Here is a 27,236-nt window from a genome sequence, read left to right as displayed (position 1 = left end):
TAAAAACTCTTCCACGTGATGGCATCAATGAAAAGAAAATGTGCATGCCTGTAATCCCAGCACTTTGGGAAGCCAAGGTGGGCGGATCACCTGAGGTCAGGAGTTTGAGACCAGCCTGGCCAATATGGTGAAACCCCATCTCTACTAAAAATACAAAATTTAGCTGGGTGTGGTGGCAGATGCCTGTAATCCCAGCTACTGGGGAGGCTGGAGCACGAGAATCGCTTGAACCCAGGAGGTGGAGTTTGCAGTGAGCAGAGATTGCACCACTGCACTCCAGCCTGGGCGACAGAGTGAGACTTTGTCTCAAAAAACAAACAAACAAAGAAAAGAAAATGTGTTGGTGGGGAGATATTTGGTATCACGGCTGTACATCCTTCACTAAACAACCGAGGAGTCAAGCTAAGGAACCACATCAATCTTGAGAGAGCCTATGTATTTAGGAGTTTATAACTTCCCTTGAGGTCATCCAGTAAGCTGTTTTGTGTGCTTCTGCTTAAGTGTGTTGGGATTAGCACATTTAAGATGCATGCTTTGCGCTTGAAACTTCAGAAGCTGCTCAAGACTCCAGTTAGAGTGAGATGCATACACAAATTAGCCAACAAAAGAAAAACGAACACCTTACAAAGGACAAATCTGTACAAATCAGTTTAGATAATCTGTAAAAAAAAAAAAAAAAAAAAAAAACACGCTCAGCACAAAATCTTGATCTGTCATTTAGGGAAGGAAGAGGGCAACTGTCTACTTCTATTTATTGCAAGACTCACCTCAATAGACTCCTTTCCTCATTAAACAAAATCCCATCTAAAAGATTTAAAACATAGATGTCGATGATAGAAGGTATTTCATTTGTAATGTTTGCATTATAGAATGAGTTATGCTTGAAATTTACTTGTGGATTACTGTGATTTACACAAGGGTAGAATTTGCCTATGATCTTAAACTCTGGGATTCCTAGACTTTGAATCATGGAACAGTTGCTCCTCTACCTATCGTACTATAAAATGTGCAAAACTATCTTAAATAAGTGCTTATTCAGGCTTCTATTTAAAAATATATAATCCTAGAATGTTACAGCTGGGTGTGACTTCATACCTCAACTAAGTTTGTGATTTCTCAATCCTGGCCGCACATTAAAGTCACACAGGGAAATATAAATGACTACCAGCACGCAGGCTCCTTATACCATCCAAGTGAACAATATTTAGGTGAGGGTCCAGGTATGTGCCCCTCACACACGCAAGTTTAAAAGCTGTCCAGGTGATGCTCATGTGCAGCCAGGTTTGACAACGATTGATCCAACCCAGCAGGTAACAGACAAGGAAACTGAAACCCCAAGAGGTGGGTCTGGAAGCTAAGTCTCCTGACTGCTAGATCAGTGCTTCAACTTAGAATGTGCCAAGTGCTTGCATAAGAGTGGCAATTTTCTGAGATTTTAGTAGACCCCATATGATAGGGAGGATAAGCACATTAATTAAAAAAATTAACTTTATATGGAATGAAGTCCACAGGTTCTCGAAATTTAAAGAGAACTAGGTTATCTGGAAACGCAGATAAAAATACAAATATTTTAAGAAATGAAAGCAGTGTTAAAGACAGATTCTTATCTATTGAGGCTCAAAACGTGGCAGAGGACATGCTGGTAGATGTGCCTGGCTAAAGTTGGACACGAACAGGAGGTGTTTCATCATTTGTACTAACACTATCGGTTTGCTCCTCCTAAGTGGTAGGACTTGGGCACAAGCAGCTCAAACCGCCAACATAAAAGAATAAAAAACGGACTGAGAGGCGAAGTAAGGAGGGGGGACTGGAAAGCAACCGCTAGAAAAAATAAAACATGTCAGCTGCAGAAAATGGAACTATTAAACTGACCAGCTTGCATCTTCTCTGTCATGATATTTCATAAGACACCAGTAATTTTCTGCAAGGACTTTCCCCAGGAGAGGGAAAGGGTTAAGATGGCTTGAACAGTAATGCAGCAGGCAATAAGCTCACCGCAGAGGGGCAAAGCAGCAAAGCAACTGGGGGCAGGGCACGAAGCTTTCCTGGGGACAGAGGGCTTTGGCAAAGCAAAGTCTGATGTTGATATTGGCATATGAGTGTGCTGGTTAGTTTGATGTTTCTATTCATAAAATCTTAGTTTAAAAGGTGTTACCTTACATCCTGAAGCCCTTTAATGTGTTAGAATCTAGCAGAATATCTCCTTAAAAATGTTATAACTCATCTTTTTCAACTAGGTGGTCTCTGTGTATACAAATTTTTACTTACAAGAGTGTGTGATAAGATAAACTGATCTTGAATTCACTATAAAATGCTAATCATGGAACTGAATAATCATTATTTGATGCTTTGTGGCTAATGGCAGGGCCATCCATCAGTTTTCTTGTTTGTTAACACAGCTTTATTTTGTGGCTTTATTCTTGATCAATTGCTTTACTGACAAGGAGATCAAATGTGTCTTTTTCCTAGCGTCTCCCGTGGTATACAAGAAATACACAGCTGCAGTAATTCTAGCTTATCAGTAACATTTTCTCCTAAAGCATATAGTTAGGGTGAATGAATTCACTTATTTTAAAATGAGAAATGTAAAACTTTATGGGTTTCAACTCTAATAAAAAGGTATGCATGTAGAACAGAAGTGAAAGGTTTCTCATCTATGCAACACAAAATGCTTACCTGATTCTCTCCTTTTTCTCTCTTTTCTGTTATTTGATAGTCTTATAATTTAAGGCTTCTATTCAAAAGTTATAAAATGACACGTAATACACAGTTCAGTATAACTAAGGGATCAATAAAACTGTTCCCCATTTTAGTTTGAAATGATCTAAAAGCACAAGGCTCACGTTTTGATAGTTGGCACTCAACTAGAACAAGAACAAAGAACGAAATAAGGTAGTGTGGTAGACAACAGGTCCAATTTCACTGCCTGCCTAGAGAGCCAGTTTTGAGGATGTAGTCACTGACCATTCCCTGACCATTCCCAATTGCTACTTTGGGAAATATTTTATATTCTAATTAGCAATTCTAGAGCAAGGAAAGAGATAGGGATGTTGCAAGAAAATTATTTAAAGGGAGAAACAGGAGGGATGTGAGGCTTCACACTGGACTGTCTTGCTAAACCACCACAGAAAATAAATGCATTTTCATATCTAGACCAAAGTTCCTTGTGTACAGTTAGTTTTGCTTTTAGTCATGTGTCTTGTCACAGTGAACTCTGGACATAAGTATGACATGCCTCTCTATTAAAAATTAATCCACCCAGGTCAGTCGACATCGCAGCAGGTCGGAAATAACAGAGATAGAAGCTGCATGCTTGCTACTGAAGTAATAAAAAAAGACTAGGTCCTGGGGGAGTTCCAGTTCAGACACTATAGTACACATGGATATAACGGAAACTTTCTGTAGAAAGAGGGAACATACCTCTGAGTAATGCTCACGTGGTCACTGGGACATAGCTACTCTCTGCTTAGCTGGCTGGATCCATTTACTATACAAAAGAAAACCGGCTACTGGGATGATTGCTTTCTCAGAAATCTGCACAGAACTAAGGGGGCCGATGTTTTCCACATTCCCTTTCCAACTATATTATTTAGAGCCATTACTCCTTGGCAAGATGTAACCATTTTTCTGCTCAGCTGAGCTAGGAGGTACTTGGACATCCCAGACATAGAAAGATGTAAGCCTCATGATGGAGGCTCTTTACTGGAAGAATTTCATAAAATTTTCTTTAGTGTTCCAAAATTTAACTTTAGAACAATGTTAGTCCTATGAAATTGTTCAATTAGTCTTGTTAACCAACAGAGTTAGAAAGAACCAGAGTAGTCGGCTTTATCAATCACAAATGTAATCCTCACATTTCTCTGCTTTGTCCCTGTTTGCAAAGTTAATAAGCAAGCCCTTAATAGCTCCGATCATTAGTAAATATGTGGAACAGGAGAGGGCTGAGGACTTTTTACCTAATGAGAATACCCCCATCTGAGTTGACTTTGATCCATTTATCTACACATTTAAGAACAGCTGCTTAATCAGTTACTAATTCACTACCTTACCTGTCTTCTCTCCCACTTCTCTGACAGTCAGGCTATCATTCAGGCCCCGTCAAAGGCCCAGGTGAAGTCTTTTCTAATGCACCATTTCCCCAGTCTAAAGTCTAGTATTAATAATATCAGAGAAAGAAAGGAGGTTGGTGTGACATGGTTAATCCTTAATAAATCTCTAGAGGACCTAGTAATACCGATTCCTCTTGTGTTCAGAGCCATCCAAGGCCATTCGGTAAACTGCACTCTGGTTTCAAAGAAGGCAAACTTAGGCTGATTTTTCCTGAAACTATACTTGGAAATATTTATGGAAGATAAAACTGACACTCACATAGTGCCTACTATAAGCCCATACTGTGCTGTGCACTTAGCACATTTTAGCTCATTTAATCCTTGCAATAAACTGATTAAGTAGATGCTACTGTATCTACTATTCATTATTACCTACTGTTACCATCCTATTTAAAGATGGGAAAATTCAGGTGAAAACCAGGGCAGGTTTACTAACTTGTTGCAAAGCTGATAAGCAGCAGAGCCAGGATTTGAACCCAGGGAATCTGGCTTGTAACCACTTTGATCTATTGCCCACAAGGATATAAAACTGACATTGTTTAGAAAGAGGCATCAGGTGCAAGTGAGGAGACTTTGTTACTCTGAATCATCATTTTTCTTCTTTTGGCCTCAGTATTCTCATCTGTATAATAGGAAGGTTCAAGTGGAAGATCTTTTAAGATCTCTTGTTTTTCTAAGATACTTTTAGAGAATTTCCTTTCCAAAGTTATTTTCAAGAAGCAGTAAGTGATGAGTTAGATATATGAAGTATCTTATGCCCTTTTAAAAATACCACCCATCTCCATTTTTTGAAATGGGGTATTGTTATGTTGCCCAGGCTGGTTTTGAATTCCTGGGCTGAAGTGATCCTCCTGCTTCAGCCCCTTAAGTAGTAGGGACTACAGGCGCATACCACTATGCCCAGCTTAAAATGCCCCTTTAAATTTAATTTCATCAGGACATACTGAATAGAGTAGCTGACTGCTTAAACCCCAGTACTTACACAAGGAGTATCCTCAAATCAACATAACTGACTGCTTGGGAACATTCTAATTATGCAACTCTGAAGAGCTTTAAATAACACAGAATAGTACATTAAACTTGTATATTCATTTAACTCTGGTGATTGGAAATCCTAGTAATAATAGTCATGTGGCTAAATCAAATAATAAAACAGCTATGTATATTTAAAAAGGATAAAGTATGCTTAGTATTTGCCGATAAGCATGACCAGACTCGGATCCTACATTCACTTTGCGAGAGTTCCATTCTACATGTCCTACGGAATCTATTTGTTAGTTTCATTTCCCTTTTTGTTTCCTTGATATTGAGCCCCAGAAGCCAATGAACATCATTTTCGTGTGGAGGGGCAGTACTTAGTGAATAGCCTGCTGGTACTCGCCTCTGCAGTAAGTATTGCTTCACCTGACGTTCTGCGATTCCACATTAGTGTGAAAGTATGAGCTATGGTATGGGGATGGGAAGGAGCAACCAAACCAAAAAAGAGGGAATGGTGGCTTGAAGACTGGTGATGGGGGCTTGTAGGTGGATACTGGTTCAGGAGGTTTTTGGTCATTATGACTTTCATTTACGTATTTTGTTGCACTGGCTTCACATTCACAAATTCGTGCAAAGTTTATTCCTTACTGGAAAGACACAATTTTCTTATTTTAGCTATAAAAAAAGGTGGTATTTTAGTGACAGACTTATTGCTCTCGTCTTATGCAAAAATTCCTTTACTTTCATTATACTTATAGCTATATTAATGCTATAATGTAACTTGGAAAGTTACAATAAGTACATAAGCTTTAAAAAAAAAAAGGTCACTGAAAGCAGTAATCGAATGATCAGAATGGCCTTGATGTGAATTCATGTAGATTTTAAAGATATGTACGTTCAATGAGAAACGCAGTAATTGGCAAAACAAAAACAAAAAAAGTTAAAGTTATTTCAAAAACTACTTGGAATACACAATCCACTTTCCCAAGCCTATTGAAATGCAATGTATTTTTTTCTAATAACTTTTTTAAAAAATCCATCTAGACTTCTAAAATGAAATGTTGGTTCCTTCAATTATTATCTGAAGGAAAATTCTTTATGTTAATAAAATAGATTTAAGGAAACTATAAACTGGCTTTCAGTCACTCTGAAGAGTATTCTCAGCTTTATATCAGCATTATTTAAGTGGCTGAGAGAGACGATAAATTTATGACTAACCAAGATAAAAATAACAAACTGAGTCCATTTCAGGAGAAAGAAAAAATGTGGCTAATTTGAATTCTAACCAAAAATCCTAGTTTTTATCTAGAGCTTTAGGGTAGACCATATCACTAAGACGCAAATATAACATTTATTTTTTGGTTACTGTATTTTTCTTTTATTTGGGTAACAGTGACGACTATGGGACTCTTTCTGGGGGAGGTGGGGGCACAGGTTGTTTTTAATGTATGAATTAAAAACTAACGTGATTATTTCACAGTACTCAAAGATGAAAGAACAGAAAGGTACTCAGGAATATATAACTGAAATTACAAATTAAACAACCCTGCGTTTTGCTGCTCAGTGAATACATTTTGAGCTGAAAATATCTGACAAAATCTAAAATCCACTGCCTAATTATATAAAAATAACTAGAACAGGTTTCTTAGATTTCAAGGACAGAACTAGAATAAAAAACAGTTTGTTTTCACTAAAGCTCTGGATGCCAGAAATGGGGTTTACTCTTTTTCACCTGGTGGTCTTTTCAGCTCTCCTCTTGATCCTTCATCTAAGGTCATTAACATAACTTCTTGGTTAAGAAAGAGAGGAAAGGGGGTAGGGAGAGAAGACAAGGAGATCCAAGCGCTGAAATGGGACTGATTTTTCACAGCTAAGACCCCCTGGTAAGTCATTGTGTTAAGTCATCCTGCTGTATTGGAATCAGGTGCACAATTTTTTCCTCCTTGCAGCCGTCACGCACGTACTGTATAGAGGTAGACTGGCATTTATTTTAAGATCCACAATGGTATGTGTTTGGATGCAGACACATGGATAATGAAAGAACAAGCAGCTTGATAAAACTGCTGCAATATCCTCCCTGAAACACAGTTTTGACAAGGCTACTCTTTTCTTCCTCGCAAGTACATTTCTAACGTTTTCAACCAAAAGTCTCTAGGAAAAAAAAAAAAAATCTAAAGCACTCACTGTATTACAAGCTTTCAGTAAGATGCATGTATTCAGTGTTCTTTTTGATAAGCAAATCCCTTAAATTTGCTAACCTGAAAAAAAAATCTATCCATAAAAACAAACATAGAAACAAAGCAAACCAAAACGGGAAGGAGATTTCATGAAAGAGGCAGGCGACTGGCATGCAGCAGTGGGAAGATCGCGCCACAGAAGGTAGAAATCCTAAAAGCATACTGGTTCCCTATTACTCTGCCTGGTACTACGAGGGGGAAAAGACATGCATGTATCAGCACTCCCGGTGAGTCACAAAGAAAAAAAAAAAAGGCCTGCAAGGTGACACTATGATAAAGGGCAAGCATATTTTCTTTCTTAGATTGCAACTGCCCTCAGCAACATTTACCCTGAGGTATTCCTATGACAGGTCAAGGATTTTCGGTCATTTGGAAATGCAGTTACTTCTGCAGGCATAGCTCTTTCCCCCACACTCTCACACAGTTACATGCCTCTCATTTGTGCTTATTTATATATGCTTTAATGATAGCAAATCATCCAAGTATCAGACAACCCTACCTTCCCAGTTCTTTTCATCACACAATGCAGTCAGGTCCAACTGGGGCACTTCGGAGACAAAGCTCTCCCCCTGGTCACCGGCATCTTGATTCCTCTGCTGTTTGGTGTCAGATAGGCTGGGATGCTCCTGGATCTTCATTGTGGGGCTCTGCAATAACAGCACAATGTCCCCAAATATCTACTGCTCACCAAAACCCAAAAACGTCTGCAGCAATTCCACTCCTTCAGGATAAAACCTTCCAAGTCACAGCTGCTAATGCATCCAGCACAGAAATGAAAATCATGGCTTGATGCCCCCCGGATCCTAGCTGGCCACTTGCATGCAGAAAGCAACTGTCCATCTGTGCTCCTTTAACTTTCCCCAGGCTGCTCTTCCCGATAACTGCAGGCAGCTGACAGTCTTGGTGATTACTGATTGGGGCCAGGAATGAGGGAAAGGAGTTTGGTGTTTTCTTAAAGGAGTATGGCTCTTCTGACGGTAAACAACAACAACAACAACAACAACAACGAGAACCGGGCTACTGCTGTTGCTAAGGCTGTAGTAGCAACATGGTGTCTTTCGCAGGTGGACTTCTTTGCCCCTTAGGTAAACAGTCTTGCAAGCCAGGAACAGAGGCTGTGTACGTGAAAGCTCCCCTGCCAGCCCTGGCTGCTTAGATCAATTAAGCGGGGCTGGCTGCACATTCCCAGATTTCCTGTGGTTGTTTTCTCACTGAGTATTGGGAGAACAGACTATTTATGGAGGAGCTCTGGGTATTAATAAAGCATTGTTGCGCAAATTCAAACAGCACAGGGGTTTGGCGTCTCATCTCAGCTAGCAGTAAAGAATAGGGACTCTGGAAATGAGCCAAAATTACACAGGGAGCAATTTTTTTTTTAAGTAAAAAGTCAAGAGCTGGCAAGTCAGTGATGCATAATTCATGTCTTACAAATACGCAACTGTCACTTATTTTCCTACTATTCATCTACTCTGAATATTAAATACTTGGCTACACTTGGTTTTGCTTATTGGTGGCACCCACACCAGGCTAGGACATCTGAGGGATGGAGAAATCCTCCCCAAAAGGCTGATATTCAAATTAATAATTTTATGTTTAAACAAACTGCACTGGAATTAATTTTTTTTAAACCTTGCTCTCTGAGTAATTTGTAAATTCAACCATTGTCACTCTTCCCTGTCTCATACAATTATAAACACAAGTGTTTATGAAACAGTTTGCTCACAAATGTATTCCTTAAGTAGCACAGATGGGTACACAAGATTTTCTTTAGGAGTAACTAGAAATGTATTTTGGCAAATATACTATCATTAAATGAAAAAACTAAAAACATCTGGAAATCATAAGTGATTTCATTAATGTATGAGAAACGTTCCTATGCTTAAAGCACTACTTAAGACTTGCAGCTACTTTTAATAGCTATCCAATCCACTTTGAAATCATCAGGGAATAGCCAGGGCTTTTTACTATTATATTTCCATGAAATGACGCATGGAGACATATTTTCTTCACATTTGGGATAAAATGAAATACTATCAATCGGGTCCTGATGAGCTACTAAAGTCTTATAGAAATGCCAAGTCTATCTGGAGATTTAAGATAGCTTAAAAATGCAGTTTATTTACTGGGGAAAAAGCCAGATTAGGCATTTATGTCACAAAAAGTATTTTTCCCTTAAGCTAAAGCCTAAGTGGACCAGGGTTAAATGCCCAAATCTAGTTCTCAGCTTTTAAAGTTACAAAGCCACTCGGTTACCAATCCGTGAGTGTGCCTGGGTTGCGGGGGAGGGGGTGTGGGCGGGGGGAAGCAAAAGAGAGTAAGAATATGCATACAGCAAATAAGCATTTTCTCAAAAAGATTTATAATGCTTATTACCTTTACAGACATCAAAAAATACTAGAAATATGATTTCATTTTTAAAGTATGGTATTTCCTTCACGAGGAACATACATCAAGTCACTTAAGCCCTCATGCCATGGAAAGGACAAGAGTTTTGCTTACAGGCAGACCTGGGTTTGAAGCGTGGCTCTGACATTTACTAGCCTGGTGCCCTGGCTGAGTTGCTTCCCTTCTCTGAGCCTCTGTTACCTAACACTTAAAATGGCATAAGTGATACCAATTTTGCAAAGTTCTTTCGAAGATCTGTCAGAAGGTATGAAGGGCCTTCAGCATGGTGTCTGGGGGCAGGAGAGACACAAATGGAAGCATCATTCTTTCTCTACTACTATTTGACACCGTATGAAGACAAATGAATAAAACACTGGCACACCTCAAAATTGCTAGAGAGAAGAATAGGAGACAAGGCAAATACAATTGCAATTTGAGGGGAAGCATACTACAACAAAGGATGGAAGACAATGTTAAATGCATTATGAAAAAATATTAGTGAAAAGAGCCACTAGTGTATCCGTCATGAACCAGCAACAGAAATTTTAATTTGGGGGCAGATAGGTGTGGGCTGGAGGGGTGAGGGAGGACGGCACATCACACAGAAGGAAGGAGGAATAACAAGTGCAAATGCAGGCATGAGAACGTGGCATGCTGGGCCACAGCAAGAGAAGAGTTTCAGGGTGACCAGCCCTTAGGACAGGAAGGGGGAATGGGACATGACAAGGGTGTCAGCTAAGTAGATGCTGGACTGTGAAAGGCCTCATATGCCGGGCTAAGTATTATATACTTATATATTCAACAAATATTATGGCATAATCGGGCTGCCTATTATGTCTCTAGAGATACAAAGAAAAAACTTATTAATTCAAAAGAAATGATTTTTCAGTACCTAATATTTGCTAGATGTTTTTTTCACACACTGGGGAAACTATGGTGGACCAAATAAAATCTCTGTCATAATGAGTCTTACAGAGAAGATAATTAGTCAACAAAAAACTGTTAGGGCTCTGGAGAAAAATAAAGAGGTATAAAAAGTAAAAGGAAAATAAAGTAAGAGGGATGTTGGTGGTAGCAGTTGAGGCCTCTGTTTTATATTGAGTGGTCAGGGATGGTCTCTGTGATAAAGTGACAGGAAGTGAGAAAGTGGGCCATTTGTGGAAAGAGCATTCCAGGAAGAAAGAAGACAAGTGCAAAGGCCTCGAGGCATGGTCAGTTTTTCTATGTTTCAGGAATAGTACAGAGCTCAGTGTTTCTGGAATCCAGCAAAGGACAGCCAGAGCCACCATAAACAGAGGATGAGGATGTGTCATATATAATGAGGCATTAGGTCATTCACATCATAGACCTATGTCAACTTACATGAGCTTCTATACTTCCTGGCTGATTTGTGGCACAGCAGTGGAGAGATCCCTCCTACACAAACCTACACCAGCTGGCACAGCCCTGGACACACTAAGCACAGCACACCCTAACTGCATGTGGAAATGCACGTACAGGCTGGCCCTGTCCTGCTGTGCTCCCATCAATCCCTGAGGTTGCTTTCTTACTTGCCCAAGTCCCAACTTTTGGCCCTGCTGGTCTATGATGTGACATGGTTGCCTTGCCCGGGGCTGCAGACTGCTGATGGTTTTTTGTGCATGTGGGTGCCAGGGAAGCTGTCTTATGTCCTATGGCCCATGGTGAAGTTCTTCAGGCTCTGTAAACACTAGCATAAAAACTGCTGTGCCTTCAAATGTTAGCCTAGTCTGGGTGAAGCACCTTGCCCAGTTGCTCCATCCTCTCTAACAGGGCTCTTCATATAGTATTGCAAATATTATCTATTTCTCCTACTAGATCATTAAGGTTAAAATGTCAAAAGCATTCTCAAATATAAAAATATTTTTGGTTTCAACTTTTGTTGTTTACATGTCTAATATCTTCTGTTAAATCACAAAGTAAGTAAATTAATTTCACAATTTTCAACTCCAAGATCCTTGTACTGTGATGTCATACACTAAACATTGTCAAAAATGCTGCACTATATGAAAACACACCAAATATTTGTGTACTGAAACAAATTTAGTGTTTGGCTCTTAGGTGAGACAACAGAGTATGGCATATTAGGATGGGTTTTAGAGGCAGAGACTCACGTTTAGATACTAGCTTTACTAGCTGCAAGACTTTCAGTGAGTAAACTTCTTTGAACTTCAGCTTTTTTTTTTCCCTCAAATACAGGAACAAGACTTTGTAAAGTTTGTGAAGATTAAAATGAAAAACGTGTATAAAACAACCTATAGGAACTATAAACAATGCTATTTCCATTTATACCCTACCTCCCTTTCCCATTCGTTCATTCATTCATTCATATATTTGGCAAGCGTTTATTGAACACATATACGTCCTTAGCACCGGAATTTAGTAGCAAGCAAGGTAAGGGATTTGGTGCAGGAGAGAGACACTGAACATACAAGTGCCAAGTATTCTTATAAAAGAAACGTAGGATGCTAGGGGGCAAATGTGAAGAGAGCTCATCTCTCCCGGGGCCTCAGGTAACATTTCACATTCAGGTCAAGGAGCCATTAATTATGAAGCTATCAGTCTCATCTTTGCCAAGACTTGTCCCTGTCCAGCTGGACCCACCTTTTTCTATCCCCAGACTTTATTGGATCCTGCTCTTTCTCTGGCTTCAAATAGTTGGTGAATTTTTGTTTTATTCCTTCCATTGCCCTGCACAGGATGTAGTTAAGTGGCCTAATAGTTTACAGAGCCAGGAATGACAATATCAGAAAGTATGCTGTATAATGCAGTTTTCGCAGGAAGAAACTACAGTATTAACAGAAGAACTACACAGAACCATAAACATTTTTTGTTCAGCCTGACAATAAAGGAAAGTGGAAATAAATTTTCAAAATCCATGTGAACTCCAAAGCTTCATTAGGCTTTGGCTATTGGATTGATTTGGAAGCGAATTTGAAGTAAATAGAGCTTGTTAATTTTTCTGGTTATAATATTAAAACAAAGTCCTAAAGCTTCCATGAAAACAGTGAAGTCAAAATAACAGTCATCCATTTCATAAATACTTTTCAGAAATTCACTTTTTCAGGGCAAATAAAAGCCTGCACTTAATAACTTGTGATAACTAATATTAATTCTCAGTCTTGATTGAAAAGCCTTGTCTTCTCTCCTTCTTTCTCTCTTCTCTTTTCCTTTTTTTTGAACCAGGATAAGAAACATGGAGCTAGTCTTTTTTTTTTTAAATTATGAATGTCTTGTTTGTTATCAAAGGTATGCTTCTAAGCTCTCTTAAGCAGTAGGCTTAGAAAGCATAAAGAATGTAAAAATATTTTGAAAGAACTTAACACTTCACTGACCTTGTAATTCTGACATAAAATGATCTCTCCCAGATAATGTAATTCCCTCACATGCAGTTAATAATTCTTACTTGTTTTGACTTCTCAACAGAGATTCATTGTAAGGTTTTAGTTTTAATATTCTGGATTTTATAGAGAAGTATAAAATATTTTCATCATAGAAAATAGGGATTAAATTGAAGCGTAAAGTATAAACTCCCTTGGAAACAGAACTCTGAAAATCTGTAATTTCAGGGATATCTTTTAGAATCTAGAATTGCTAGTTTTAAGGATGACCTCTCTTCTGGATACTTGTAGTTTGTTAAAAGAGTTAATAATACACAGAAGAACAAAGACTCGAGATTTTGCATGCCCAGGGAGCAGGGTGCCAGGCTCTTCCTTATGTTATCTCATTTCACATTGCCCAGACAGGATACTTTATTAAAATGTCAGCCTTTCTGAACCTTCCTGAAGAAAATGTACTTTAATTTTGGACATTTCAAAGTGACTCTTGACTTTTTTTCTCATTGCCAGTGTGTCACTAAACAAATCTTAATCCAAACCACATAAGGAACTCTTATGAAATAGAAATGGGTAACTGTTATTGACCAATGCCCATCTGAGATCTCAGGAGAATCTCTTTTTGGACAAGATTAGTTGCATAATTAAAATAAATTAAAAAGATATGAAACAAAGGGATAAGCCCATGTTCACTTTCAACACATACCTTCAAACAAAACACATTAAAGGCTGCAAACTGATTATTTAAAAACTGGGGTCACAGTTGTAACTTCATTTGCCTTTGAGCAGCAGATCTAAGAGAAGCCTCTCTCTGCCTGTCTCTAAAGAGCATTTCTGAGGCTGAAAACAAATGTTCCTCATTCTAATGGAAATAGTAGTCCTCCCCAAAAAAATCACCTTTCCCCAAGAGCTGTTGTTTGCTATGTTATCTTATGTGAATCTGACAGTTTACAAGGAGAATTTTAAATGAAAATATCAATAAGGACGAAGTCTGTCTTAATGGAAAACGAAATTAGAAATATTACAATATATATTCAATAGTGGGCATGTAAAGTCTGACGTCTCAATCTTATGCAATGAGACCTGAAACAAAATAAATACTGGTTAAACAGAACTCTAGGAGGAGTAACCAAAGTATAGACTTATTTTTCATCACTGAAAATGAAAGATTATTGATGTTTTTACTAGAAAACTAGATTAAATATTGGGTGGTGTAAGTTTTAGGAAGTACTACATATATTAAAAAGTAATAACTAACAGCACACTGAAACAAGGGAAAAAGCTTTACAAAATGGAAAACAGTTCTTTTCACTGTTTTTATGGAATAAGACAAATTTCCTTCAGTGAAAGAAGCACATGCTTTCACAAGTAGAAATCATCCCAATCTTGTGGAATGATGTCTTATTTTTCTCCTTTGGTGCAGCTGTGGTAGAAAGGTGACATGGAGAGCTTAGTCTAGATTTTAGTTCACCACCTAATTTTATCTCCTAACTGAAACCATCATGTTATTATTAGTGAATGCCTAAGCAGTGCCAGCAGTGGCACTGGGCACTGATTGGTGGCTGCACATGGGTAACACACATAAGAAGAGGACTTGGCACATGGAAGAAGGATGTGAGATTGTTTCCCCATGATTAATCCACTGCCCTGGGAGCTGTCCACCAAAGACCAAGGCAGACTGAGTTCAGTTTAGTTTGCCATTTAGTTTGTGTGCTACTTAGAATTTATGAGTTAATGCTATGAAGTCCATCCACAAAAGTTACTTTTATTCCCTTTTATCTCATAAAAGAAAACACGCATAAAAGGAAAGAACTGAGGAGACCTCTCCAGGAGACTGGCAAAGCGATTTTCTTTAAAATCATGTTAGATAGGAGATGAGTAGCTGCTTGCTGTGAGCAGAGGAAGATGGCAGTGAAAGGATAAAACCATAAAAAACAAAACACAACTTGACAGTATCATGGGGGAAACATGATCTTTAAAAAGATGCCTAGAGACAAGGAAAGAATGTCAGCTTGTTGCTTGGGTCCCAAGGAAGGAGGCAGAAATGAGTTGGAAATAGATGAAAAAAGTAGCTCAGAAGCTGTGAGATCAGAAAGAGGAAGCATTCCCCTCCTATTATCTGGCTAAATTATCTGGTGAAGAAGTATATATATGACAAGAATTGAATACAGGAGATATGAGGAGTCTACAGCATTAGCGTGTGTTCAGGGAGTGGTGATTAGTTTCTAGGAATTTTATGCACATTTTTTAATGATAATACAATTTTCTAAGAGGGTCTATAGCTTTCTGATTTTTAAGCTGCTATGCTGTAAAACTCCATGGGGGAATAGACTGTGGTTGTCATTAAATCCCAGCTCCTAGCACAGTACCTGTACCTAGTAGGATTTAATATATGTTGTTGAATAAATCCATCAGTGAATTAGGTCTGTGCCCAACAGAGATTAAGAATTATTGGGTTAGAGGGAACGTTCTCTTTATATCAAGAGTCAGAATTTAAAAGTAGGTTAAGAAAAACTTTAATTCTTGAAAAGGAAAACTGATAAGATTGAAGGTGGAGTTGGAAGTATTTGGAGGTAGTAGATTGCATACACATACATGAATTAAAAATGATGCTCAGCACACTGAATGGAAGCTGGACTTGGGAGCAAGGGAAACCAAATACTTGGGTCAGCATGGTGATGCCTGAGAGGACAAGTGGGAGGTCAGGAAAGTAAATGAAACTTGAAGATACAGATGACATAAGGGAGGTGAGAGACTTTTCTTCTCCAATGTTTATTTAGGATGAGAGACGAAACTCAGCAAACAAATTGGATTAAGTAACTCAAAGTGAATTTGTGTTAATTTGAAGATTCATGACCTAATCTTTGTGACTAAGACTCACTACCTATATATCTCAATCACTTAAAAAATGCATCAAATTGTGGAAAATAAAACCAGTAGCTTTAGCTTTTTGTTTTGTTTTACTTTATAGAAAATCTAAAGAGAAATCCCTGTGCTATTAAAGTTTATCATCATAAGCAAAACAAAATAATTCACAAAGGTAAATAATGAGCTCTTATGATTTCTCAAGGAATCTTTAAGTTTGGTATTTGCCTTTCTAATCAATCACAGTCATATTACTTATCTCAATGTCCCTTATTGGCAGACTAATATTTCAGAGGTACACTCAAGAGTGTATGAACAGCCCCGTCACAGTCTTACTCTTGCTTGTTAGCTACTCACCTCGAAATGCTGAGTGTGTCCACCATCTTTTTCATTTCCTTTCCTATAAATAACGGCAACAACAAAAAAATCATAAAATATCTACTTGTTTTATAACAATGTTTTTAATCCACTGATATTATGATTTTAAGAGTATGTTGAGTAGCTCTAAGCCAAATACTTATAAAATTCAAAAACAAAACACAAAACAAAAAATTAATCAAAACAAAGCAAACTGGAAACACAAATAAACATGACTATAGTTATTTGCCTTCAATAGCACTGTGATAGATTTTCTATTCTAAGCATTTTCCTTGCTATAAAGTATTGCTGGTAAATATATAGTCCTTTAATTCCATTCTTTTTAGTTCTTATAATTCACATTGCATTACATGAAAATAACCTATTCCTGTCCTTGGAAAGAATATTAGGAGACAATTCTAAAATTACCTTTCATCGGACATCCGTTCAAAATCATCAGGTCCAGTTCTCTCATGAGATCGTGTGGAATTGAGACTTTCCATATTCTGTAACAGAACCATTACTGGTTGCCTAATAGGAATGGTAAGAAATATGCAACGCAGACCCTCCTTTCTTTAAAATAGAAAAATCAAATAATACATATATATAAACTAATTCTAGTCCTCATATTTTTATCTTTGTTTAAACTAGTAAAATTATGACAGTTTATTATATCCTGCTTGCACAGAATGGTGTATTGAACTTTATCATCCTTTTAACAAAGATACGTGACAGCATCACGGAAATGGCCATTGTGCTCTATAATGTCTCTGTTAGGTATTATCCACATTGGACAGCTAAATAGCAAAACCCAGACTGTTAGAGAATCAGGGTGGGTCAGACTTAGAATTGAGGAATCTGACATCGAATCTCACCAGGAACTGATGTAACATTTACTCTCTCTCTATCTATCTATCTATATAAGAACGTATATATACATATGCACACACACATTTATGTATATTCAGTGTACATTGATAAGATTGAAGGTGGAGTATACACATATATGTAGATATATGTATATACATATATATGCACACACACATATACATACTCAGTGTATACTGCCAATATTATCTAGAGTAACATGTAGCTTATACCTAAGCTGTAAAATATCTATAAACAGAAATGAAAATTTAAGAACCTTTCTTTTTACAATATTTAATGTTAATCTTTATATTAGCCAAGATGGAAAAAGTAAAGACAGAAAACCTAATTTGAATAGTATGTATTTTCAGCTGTCCAGGTGGGGTTAATGCTTACCAGGAGGCATATATGTAAGATATTTTTGACTGCCTCTGCGAATATGGCCAATGCTTTCTAAATATCATTCAGGTGACTGGCACAGAATAAGTATGCCATTTCCTTGAAGGGAGATTACAAATAAGCAAACAAGAGAATATCTGAATTCAGCAAACTCAAAAACATAGCTGCCTTGGAAATTTGGACCTGAATTTTGTTGAACTCAGATTTATATCTGCATTAAAAGGATATTAAGCATAATCCACTCATCCTGTGTCATCAAAGTAAATTATACATATATGAAAGTACATATGTTCATCTACCTATCAATAACATCCCATTATAATAAAACCCTTTACTAAGTAAATCTAAGGTTCACAATAATCCCATGAAATTGGCATTTACAACGATCTCCACGAAATAAACATATAGAGCAGAAAACTAATCTTTGGCTTCGTAGATAGCTGAATTATTTTCCACTTACGTTGGTTTGGCCAATTTGCCTGGAATTCTCAGTTTGACACCCTGGGCTCCATTAAAGAATAGAAACAAAGGGAGATAATATAACATAATAGTTATGACAGTGGCTCTGAATCAGAATACTTGGGTTAGAATTCCAGTTCCACCATTTGCCAATTATATGACCCTACTTGAGCCTTAATTTCCTCATCTGGAAAATGAAGATGGCAACAATAGTTAACATAGGGTGGTCATGAGAATTAAATGATATGTAAAGTACTAGAATAATGATGGGTATGGTGGCTAACACCTGTAATCCCAGCACTTTGGGAGGCTGAGGCGGGCAGATCACGAGGTCAAGAGATTGAGACCATCCTGACCAACATAGTGAAACCCCATCTCTTAGCTGGCTGTGGTGGCACATGCCTGTAGTCCCAGCTACTTGGGAGGCTGAGGCAGGAGAATTGCTTGAACCTGGGAGGCGGAGGTTGCAGTGAGCCAAGATGCACCACTGCACTCCAGCCTGGCGACAGAGTGAGACTCCGTCTCAAAAAAAAAAAAAAAGTATAGAATAATGCCTGGTACATTTAATGAATATTATTATTAATATAATTAATGAAGTGTTGATGTTATCGTTTCTGAAGCTACAATATCTCCAAGGAAAATATTTTATTGTTATTTGTTATAATATCCCCAAGGAAAATATTTTACTGTTACTTGTTCACAGTTAAGACACTGTCCCAAAAACAGGAAATACAGTGTTTGTGTCTGCCATTAGAATACTAGAATACTGGGCATTAATTTACACACGTAGATAATTTTAGAATGGATCTGAGAAATTAAAAATTACAACATTCAATTATATTCATACCTCTAAAGTTTGAGTTAGAAGAGGCCTTTATAAAATGGCTCCCATTAAATCAAAAATAATTGCTCTTACTACCTGAATGTGACTTTCCTGATGAAAAGGGTTGTATCTATGACAAAGAATCTTTGTTCCCACTGGTAATCTTCAATAGAGTATCAGAATCTTTAGTGTAAGATCTAGTGCAATAGTATTAGGTTTTCCTAAAGCTCCGAAACATGAATTCCAAAGGAAAGCACAATCCTCTATCTTCAGATCACTTCACAACAGTGCCAATGAAATGATACATTCATAATTACATGTAAATGACTATTTCCAAAGAACTAAACATTTTCAGATCAAGGCTAAGAAATATTCAGATCCTTCCTGTAGGAGATAGCTTAAAAGAAAAAAATAAATAAAATAAAAAAGAAATATTCAGGAAGAATAAGAGTGAACAGAAAATAAACCATAATAGCATTATATAAATTTAGAGCTATTTCATTTAGAAGACGTTAGAAGATTGATTTTTTTTTCTTAAACAGAGGAACCAAAATGTAATTGATACAGGTGTTAGGAACTACAGAATAAAGTTAGTTAGGTCATACAATAGAAAGCTTCGCAAAAAGCAGTTGTGAGATGTGAGAAGTCTTAGCTGATCTCCAGTGTTAAAACAAGTATTAACTTCTTCAACTCCATCTCTACCACTTTTTACATGTTTTATCCATATGTTTAAGAACTCTCCAATGATTTGAGGTTTTGTAGACGTAGTTCACAAAGGCTGATTTCCAATATTGTTCAATATTCTTCTCTAAGGCTTTTTAGTAATTCTAATTGTCATGTTATTTCTGTACACATTTGAGACTGCTGAATATTCATTGTCTGGTTTCACTAAAACAGCACGCAGGTACGCAGTGTTCCTTTCCTAAGGTAGCTGGGTTGCACCTATATCTTTTGGAAATGGAAAATCTGAAGAATGTTACAACCCAGAAAGCATTTTTTTTCAGAATGAAACTAACAAGGGTAGTAAATATCTACAAGTACAGTAACAAAACTATGTATTTCCATGGGCACAATATATTTTGTAGATTCTAATTTGTATTCTTTGTCTTGGGGTTAGGGAGGAATGATTAAGATAAAGAAATAGATCAGTAATCTCTCTACTTCACTAAGATGAGGGAAGGGAAAAGTGTAATGTACAGGTCAAAATAATGCTGAAATGCAGAATGCTCTTGAGAAGTATGCCATTAGACCTTCAAATGTGCTGTAGGTGCTAATAGTACTTCTCTGATAAGAAAATATTCAGTCATTGTCTTTTGAAGGTTTTAAACTGTTTTATGTCCCAAACACATCCCTACCAGGTGTGGTAAAAAGAGTAGTCCATTAATGTTTTCATTGATTAGAGGTTGAAGTAATAGAATATTGTGGAAGTGTTTTATTGCATTAACTTTTATTTTAATTCCTCTTCTAAATTTAGGATCTTTTAAATTTAAAAAAAGCAGCAAAGAACAAGATTGTGACTTTAGGTCTAATTTAATAAAGTTGCTTCTTGTATTGCAATTATTTTCAACCAGATAAAGCCTAGTTTATAATCCATAAAATTTTGACTCATGTGAGTCCTATCAATGACTTTCAAAACACAGATTCACTATGACATAATTTATTTTGATAATTTTGGGGTGTCAGAGGAACTAAATTTTAAAAACCATTCTCCTTAATTATAAAGATAACCTCAAGTCTAAAAGAGCAAAAGCCTTGATAAAAGTTCATTTTAGACTGTGGAATTTATTTTTGATTATTTTTCTTTCTCCCTCTCTGTGTTGGTGTTGAAAGCTAGGCTCAAAACCTGTTTGACCACTGACTGAAGCACTTAAAAACACTTGGAACAAAAACAAATTCATCTTCTAAAACTGTAAAATGCTGACAAAACCTTAGTAGAGGACACACACAAAAATGCCTCTCTCAATATACAAACAGCTCAATCTGAAGGCTACAGGACTGCTGTTAGTCAAAACAGGTTCATTATTCTAACCTTGAGCTCTAAGAGAAGGAGAATATTTGATAGAGTCTCGTTAAGAAAGGATTAATGGCATTTTTGAATTCCTTTTGTACTCTTTTGTACATTTTATGTTTTATTGCTTAAAATTATATAAGCTCATTCATATTCAAAAAGAACTACTGGTATCATAAAGGATGCCTATGAAAGAGTTTGCTAGCTGTCCACCCAAACCCATGCTACACTTCTTCCACCGTAATAAAGTAGCTAGATGTCCAGCAACAATACATTTTCCAGCCTCTCTCATGATCTGGTACAACCATGTGACTAACTGTTCTCCAATGGGATGTGAGAAGTGATATATGTGGCTTCCAGACCTGACCAATACAATGCTTCACCAGGTACAGACACTCCTCAACTTACCATGGAGGTTATATCCCAATAAACCCATGGTAATTAGAAAATATCATAAGCCAAAAATGCATTTAGTACACTTAACCTACTGAATAGCATAGCTTAGCCTAGCCTAAACATGGTCAGACCACTTACATTAGCTTACAATTGGGCAAAATCATCTAACAGAAAGCCCATTTTATAACAAAAGTGTTGAATATCTCATGTAATTTACTGAATACTATACTTACTGAAAGTAAAAAATTAGATAGTTGTATGGATACTCAAAGTACAGCTTCTACTGAATATGTATAGCCTTCTTTCCTTACTCAACAGTATACAAAAGAAAGGAATCCTAGATGTGTGTATTAAACATGAAGAGACTGATAGAAGAGTATTCACTTATCATAGATGAAAGGTAGGCTGTGGTTAGAACACAAAGATGGACCTTTGGTGTTATGCAAAGGAGGCAGTGGGGGAAAGCTGTTGGAATTCTTGATGAGATGGTCTTTAGATCAAAGTGATTTATGATCACACCACTCCACTTGTCCATTAGGTTCCATCGCCTATCACTGATTCAAGAACATTGCTCCTGCAATGAATTCTCTTGCATCGTCATCTCCTCCTCTCTATTGGCTTGTCTTACACAAATATTCTGTAACATCACTGCCTTCTAAAAACTGTCTTCATCTTGTATTCTCTCCAACTGCTACCTCGTTTTTCTTCCCCCTTGTAGGGCAAAACCTGTTCAAAGACTTTCCATACTTGTAGTATCCAACTCATTTCCTCTTACGCTTTCTTGAACCCACTTAATCAGGCTCTTCCCGCCTCTTCCCACTGATAGAGCTCCCATCAAGGTAGCTGTGGGTTAGCTAGATATATGTGAAATTATCACTCACTCCCTATTCCAATTTCTTTCTTCTAATTTTCTCTGGACCTAAATCTAATGAGGCTCTTGCCTCCATGTTGCACTGGAGATTGGCAGCAGCTCCTTCTTAGTCCCTTGTGGTGCTCCCTTCTCATCTGCTTACCCCCTAAATATTGGTTGGTCTCAGGGCTTAGTCCTTGGACCCTTTCTTTTTACCCTTTGTACTCAGTCCTTTGGTGTCAGCTTATCCACCCTCAAGGCTTTAAAAACCAACTGTGTGCCAAAGACTTCCAAAATTATTTATTTCATCTCTCCCTTGACCTCCAGATTAATATATCTAACTGCCTAGTTGAATTCTTTACTAGATTATGTCAATTATTTTACTTTAGTCCTTATCCATTTCTCATCACCCCATGCACTATACTTAACACAGTTGCCAGAGTGATCCTTTCATAAGGTATGTCACAAAATGGCTTCCTTCCCCTCTCAATCCTCTGTGGCTCCTCATCCTACTTAAGGTAACTGCTAAAGTCCTAAAAATGGCTATGAAGCTTTAGGTGATCAGGATCTCTGCTACATCTTTGACCTCATCTCCTACAATGCTCCTCTCAACTCTGTTCTAACCATGGCCACCTCTTGCCTGTCCTCAAAGGCTCAGCATGCTGCTCCCTCTGCCTGGATTTTCTCTCCCCAGATATCCTGATGGCTCATTCCCTCATCTCCTTCAGGTCTCTGCACAGGCATCATTTTCAGTGAGGCCTGACTTGAATGTCCTCTACGATATAGATCCTTTACCTCTTACCACTTTCCATCCTCTTTACCCTGCCTTATTTCTCTCCACAGCATGTATTGCCATCTAACTAGATATTTCTTTCTTATCTATCTCATTTTATGAGACTGTAAACTTCAGGAAGGCAGAGTGTGTGTCTGTTTTGATCACATTGTGTCCTTAGTGTTGAAAATAGTGCTTGTCATATAGTTAGTTGTTGTGTGATTGAAGGAATAAATAATTTTAAGTCAGTGGTTCACATTGTTGGGCTTTTTTACATTATATTTGATACCACCCAGAAAATCATGGTCATGTGGTTTTTGACAGGAGTTCTTGCGAGTTGTGTCACACTGAAAACAATGGTTGAAAAATTGCTGCATTACGTAGATAATTGTTTTGTAGCAGCAGACACGTTCTGGAGAGGAAAGTGAGTAGAAGAGGCTTGGAGACATGTTGGCTGACTGTTTCAGTATTCCAGACTAGTTACAATAAGAGCCTCAACTATGTAATGGCAATGCAAAAAGGGAAAGGAGATGCACATAATATTTTTTAAAAAAGCAGAATCAACTAAATTTGACACATGATTGAAATGTTGAAGGAAGGATGGAGGTGAGGAAAAGGAAAGGACTAAGGAGACGATGTGATTGAATCAGATCGGATTCTTGAATGAAAAAGAGATTGAGGAGAAGATGATGAGTTTGGTTTCAACATGTTGACTTTAAAGTATTCTCTGCGGTGAACTGCAGACAGAATCCATCAAATGTTAATTTGTAAGTCATTTGTAGAGAGGCGACAACTGAAACCATGGAACTGGAGAAGCTCTGAAAGTTCAGATAGAAAAGAGATATGAGACAAAAATCTAGGTAACATTTAAATCCAAGCATGATTTATGGGAGCTTAGCCAAGGAAGGATACAGAAGAAAACAGTCATTGTGGTATGAGGACAAGGAGAGGTCAACATCATTCAGACCAAGGGAGAAAGGGTTCAGACAAAGAGCCACAAAGTATCAAACACCCCAAGGCCTTGAGGAGGCCAAGAACTAGATGAAGTCATAGCACAGGGACCAGTCATAGCACAAAAGACCAGTAGAGACATTAAGAAAGGTTCTGTAGAGAACAGGATTGGGGTTCGGGTTGGGGTTGGGGATGGAATCTAGACTGTAGGGATTCATGTATTAATATGAAAAGAAGAATGGGGTCTGGGCATGGCACCTGACTCCTGTAATCCCAGCACTTTGGAAGGCTGAGGTGGGAGGATCATTTGAGGCCAGAAGTGTGAGACCAGCCTGGGCAACATAGTGAAACTCTGTCTCTACAAAAAATTTTAAAAATTAGCTGGGTGTGGTGGCACATGCCTGTGGTCCCGGCTACTTGGGAGGCTGGGGCAGGAGGATCCCTTAAGCCCAGGAGTTGGATGTTGCAGTGAGCTTTGATCCTGCCACTGTACTCCAGGCTGGATGACAGAGTAAGACTCTGCCTCTTAAAAAAAAAAACAGAAGAACTGAAACTAACAAGTACAGACTGTCCAAAATGTGTGGTGGTAAAATGAAGAAAAGAGACTGGCCATCAGAGCAGAGGAAGCAGAAACATATTTACTGTGTTCAGTTTTACCTATTATTTAGCACATTTAGTTGCATTTAAATCTCACAAAAAAACACAATCTCACAAAAAACTGCTATTTTACAGATGAAGTAAAAGGCTAAGTAACGTGCTTTACTTGCCATAGCTATGAAGTGAGATAGTTGGAAGTGAAATTCAGGTATGATTACAAGACCTATTCTCCTTTCTTGAACCTTGACTGAGATTTCATGTACACATGAAACTAAAAGGAAGTTGTTCATAGATAAGAGACCTATAGACTTTGTTTTGATTTTTATATATTAAATGTAATATTATAGAATTCATATAATCACACAGAACATATTTGGAGAGAAGAGAAACAATTACTTCTAATACTACTGCCACCACCATAATGCAATCACACAATCACATTTAGCTATATATCCTTTTAGCCTTTTTTCCTAGGAATGACTATATCATACATATATATGCATGCACTGTAGATATTGCTTCATAACCTATTTTTATATTGAAGGGCAGTACAGTGGAATCCCAGCTCCACCACTTACGTGTGACCTAGTTGTTTAATCTCCTATGCCTAATTTTCCTCATGATTAGAATGGGAATAATAATATCTACCTATGGATTATTGGGAGGATTAAAATTGAGAATATATGAAAAGCACTTAAAATATAACTTGTCAAATATTTTCTATTTTATTATATAATCTTCATAACTACAATTTTGAATCATTGTGGAATATTTTACTGAGTTGACATACAAATGTTACTCATCTGCTCTTCTACTTCTGAACATTTAAATTGCTTCTAATTCTCCATGATTATAAATAGCCTTGCGGTGAGCAAATTAATATATACGGTTTTTTTTATATTTAAGATTATGTACCTAGTGGCCGGGTGTGGTGGCTCATGCCTGCAATCCCAGCACTTTGGGAAGCCAAGGCGGGCAGATCAGTTGAGGTCAGGAGTTCGAGATCAGCCCGGCCAACATGCTGAAACCCCATCTCTACTAAAATACAAAAATTAGCTGGGCGCGGTGTGCGCCTGTAAACCCAGCTACTCAGGAGGCTGAGGCAGAAGAATCACTTGAACCCCGGAGGGGGAGGTTGCAGTGAGCTGAGATCGTGTCACTGCACTCCAGCTGGGCAATAAGAGTAAAACTTCATCTCAAACAAACAAACAAACAAAAAGGATTATGCACCTAGAACGGAGTAGCAGAAGTAGGATTATTGGATAAAATGCATGAATGTGTTGTGATTTTTGACTCAAAGTATTAAACTCTGCCCTAGAGTGGAAGTTTGGAGATGGAGACTTTTTTTCTAGGCCAATGGAGATGAGCCAATAGAGAGGAAGTGTGCATGGGTAAATATGTTTTTATGCCGGTGTGAGGTAGGCTGGGAGATGGATGTAAAAAATAGAATTTCCAAAGATGCTTTTCACCTTAGAGGTTAGTTTTAGAATTTAGGAAACATACTTTGTCATTTGAGCAGATAAGAAAATAAAATAGACAGAGAGCTAGAGAAATTTGGAAGTGAAGTGAGGGAAGTTGAAACAGAAGCTGGTTATTTCAGCTCTTCAAAGCAAAAGAGGAGATAAGGTTTTCTTCTGGGAGAGAAGGAAGGGGACAGGTATGAGCTTGGGGTTTAAGGAAAGGGAAAGGTTGAAATTGTGGCAATAATTTGAAATAAGGCAGTGCAGTCTGATGCCCAGACTGGTACCTCACTGCCCCTGATTTCTGAGCTCTGAATTATCTGTAGTTTCTCGGTCTCTGCTGGTCATGATATCCTCGAGAAGCAAAGGACAGAGAGAGAAAGGAGCCAGATAGTTCCCACTGTAAAGACACCAAATCTGTAAGACACTTTTCCAGATCTACACCATATTCTCCTCTTTGGCTGTGCTGTGGGCCAGCAAGATCACTGTGAAGCCATTTACTCACCGTCTTCAGTTACTCTCCTACCATCTTCTCCTGAAAATGGCTCTTGCTCGCATCTTTCTACCAACACTATTCTTACGAAGATCACCAGGGAGCTACATTTTGCTAATGTCAATGGTCGAACTCGCAGTCTTCTACTTGACCTATCGTCTGATCCTCCTTCCTCTGAGTCCCTTGGTTACTTGGCTTCTAAGACACCAAACTTACCTCATTTTTCTTCTAGTTTTCTGGCTGCTGCTTAAGTTTCCTCAGCTGGCTTCTCATCTCCCCATTCTCTGCCTCAAGGCCTTGTGCGAAGGCCTTTTCTATCCATATTCACTCCCTTGGTTATCTCAGCCAGTGTACTGGCTTTAAATGTCATTTACAATGCTCATGACTCCCACATTTGTATCTCTAAGGAGGACATTCTCCCGAAACTCTAGGCCCAGAAGCCCAGTTGCCTCTAATATCTCTTCTCTTAGATGTCTAATGGGCAGCTCAGTCTTTCCATGTCAGAAACTGAACTTAGGATATGACTCCCAAAATGTCTATCTTCCTCATCTCAGGAAATTGGCAACACCAGTCTCCTGGCTGCTCAGGCCAAAAATCTTGGAATCATCTTTGACTCCTCTTTTGCTTTCATACCCCACATTGAATCTGTCAGGTGATTTTGTCAATTCTATCTTCAAAATACATTCACTTTCTTACCTCACCTCTTCACCACTGCAGTGCACAACTCCAGGGGGAACCATTCATGTTTTAGTTGATGGGAACAGTGCTCCCTAGACCAGTGAAGGGTACAGCCCGTGAGTCCATATAGCTGGCTCTTGTATCACCTCAGTTCAAGCCATCATCATCTCAAACCCAGATGACTGTAATGATTCCTAAC

General features: G+C 37.9%; 1 protein-coding gene across 9 annotated transcripts in view; it reads right to left on the bottom strand.

Annotated features, from left to right (window-relative positions):
• Positions 1 to 27,236, bottom strand: part of FAM13A (family with sequence similarity 13 member A) — a 431,061-nt gene that overhangs the window by 24,827 nt on the left and 378,998 nt on the right. For all 9 annotated transcript variants that reach the window (XR_010113828.1, XM_063610243.1, XM_063610245.1 and 6 more), the window contains 3 exons: positions 16,714 to 16,790; positions 16,285 to 16,327; positions 7,824 to 7,971 (listed from right to left, as the gene is read on the bottom strand). Coding sequence is in view for 8 of the 9 variants with exons in the window: in XM_063610243.1 (XP_063466313.1) it covers positions 7,824 to 7,971; positions 16,285 to 16,327; positions 16,714 to 16,790 (268 nt within the window). In the remaining variant the exon portion in view is untranslated. The remainder of the gene's footprint in view (positions 1 to 7,823; positions 7,972 to 16,284; positions 16,328 to 16,713; positions 16,791 to 27,236) is intronic.

Source organism: Symphalangus syndactylus, chromosome 10 (genome assembly GCF_028878055.3).
Source record: "Symphalangus syndactylus isolate Jambi chromosome 10, NHGRI_mSymSyn1-v2.1_pri, whole genome shotgun sequence".
NCBI lineage: Eukaryota > Metazoa > Chordata > Mammalia > Primates > Hylobatidae > Symphalangus > Symphalangus syndactylus.
This window is presented reverse-complemented; position numbering and strand designations above follow the sequence as displayed.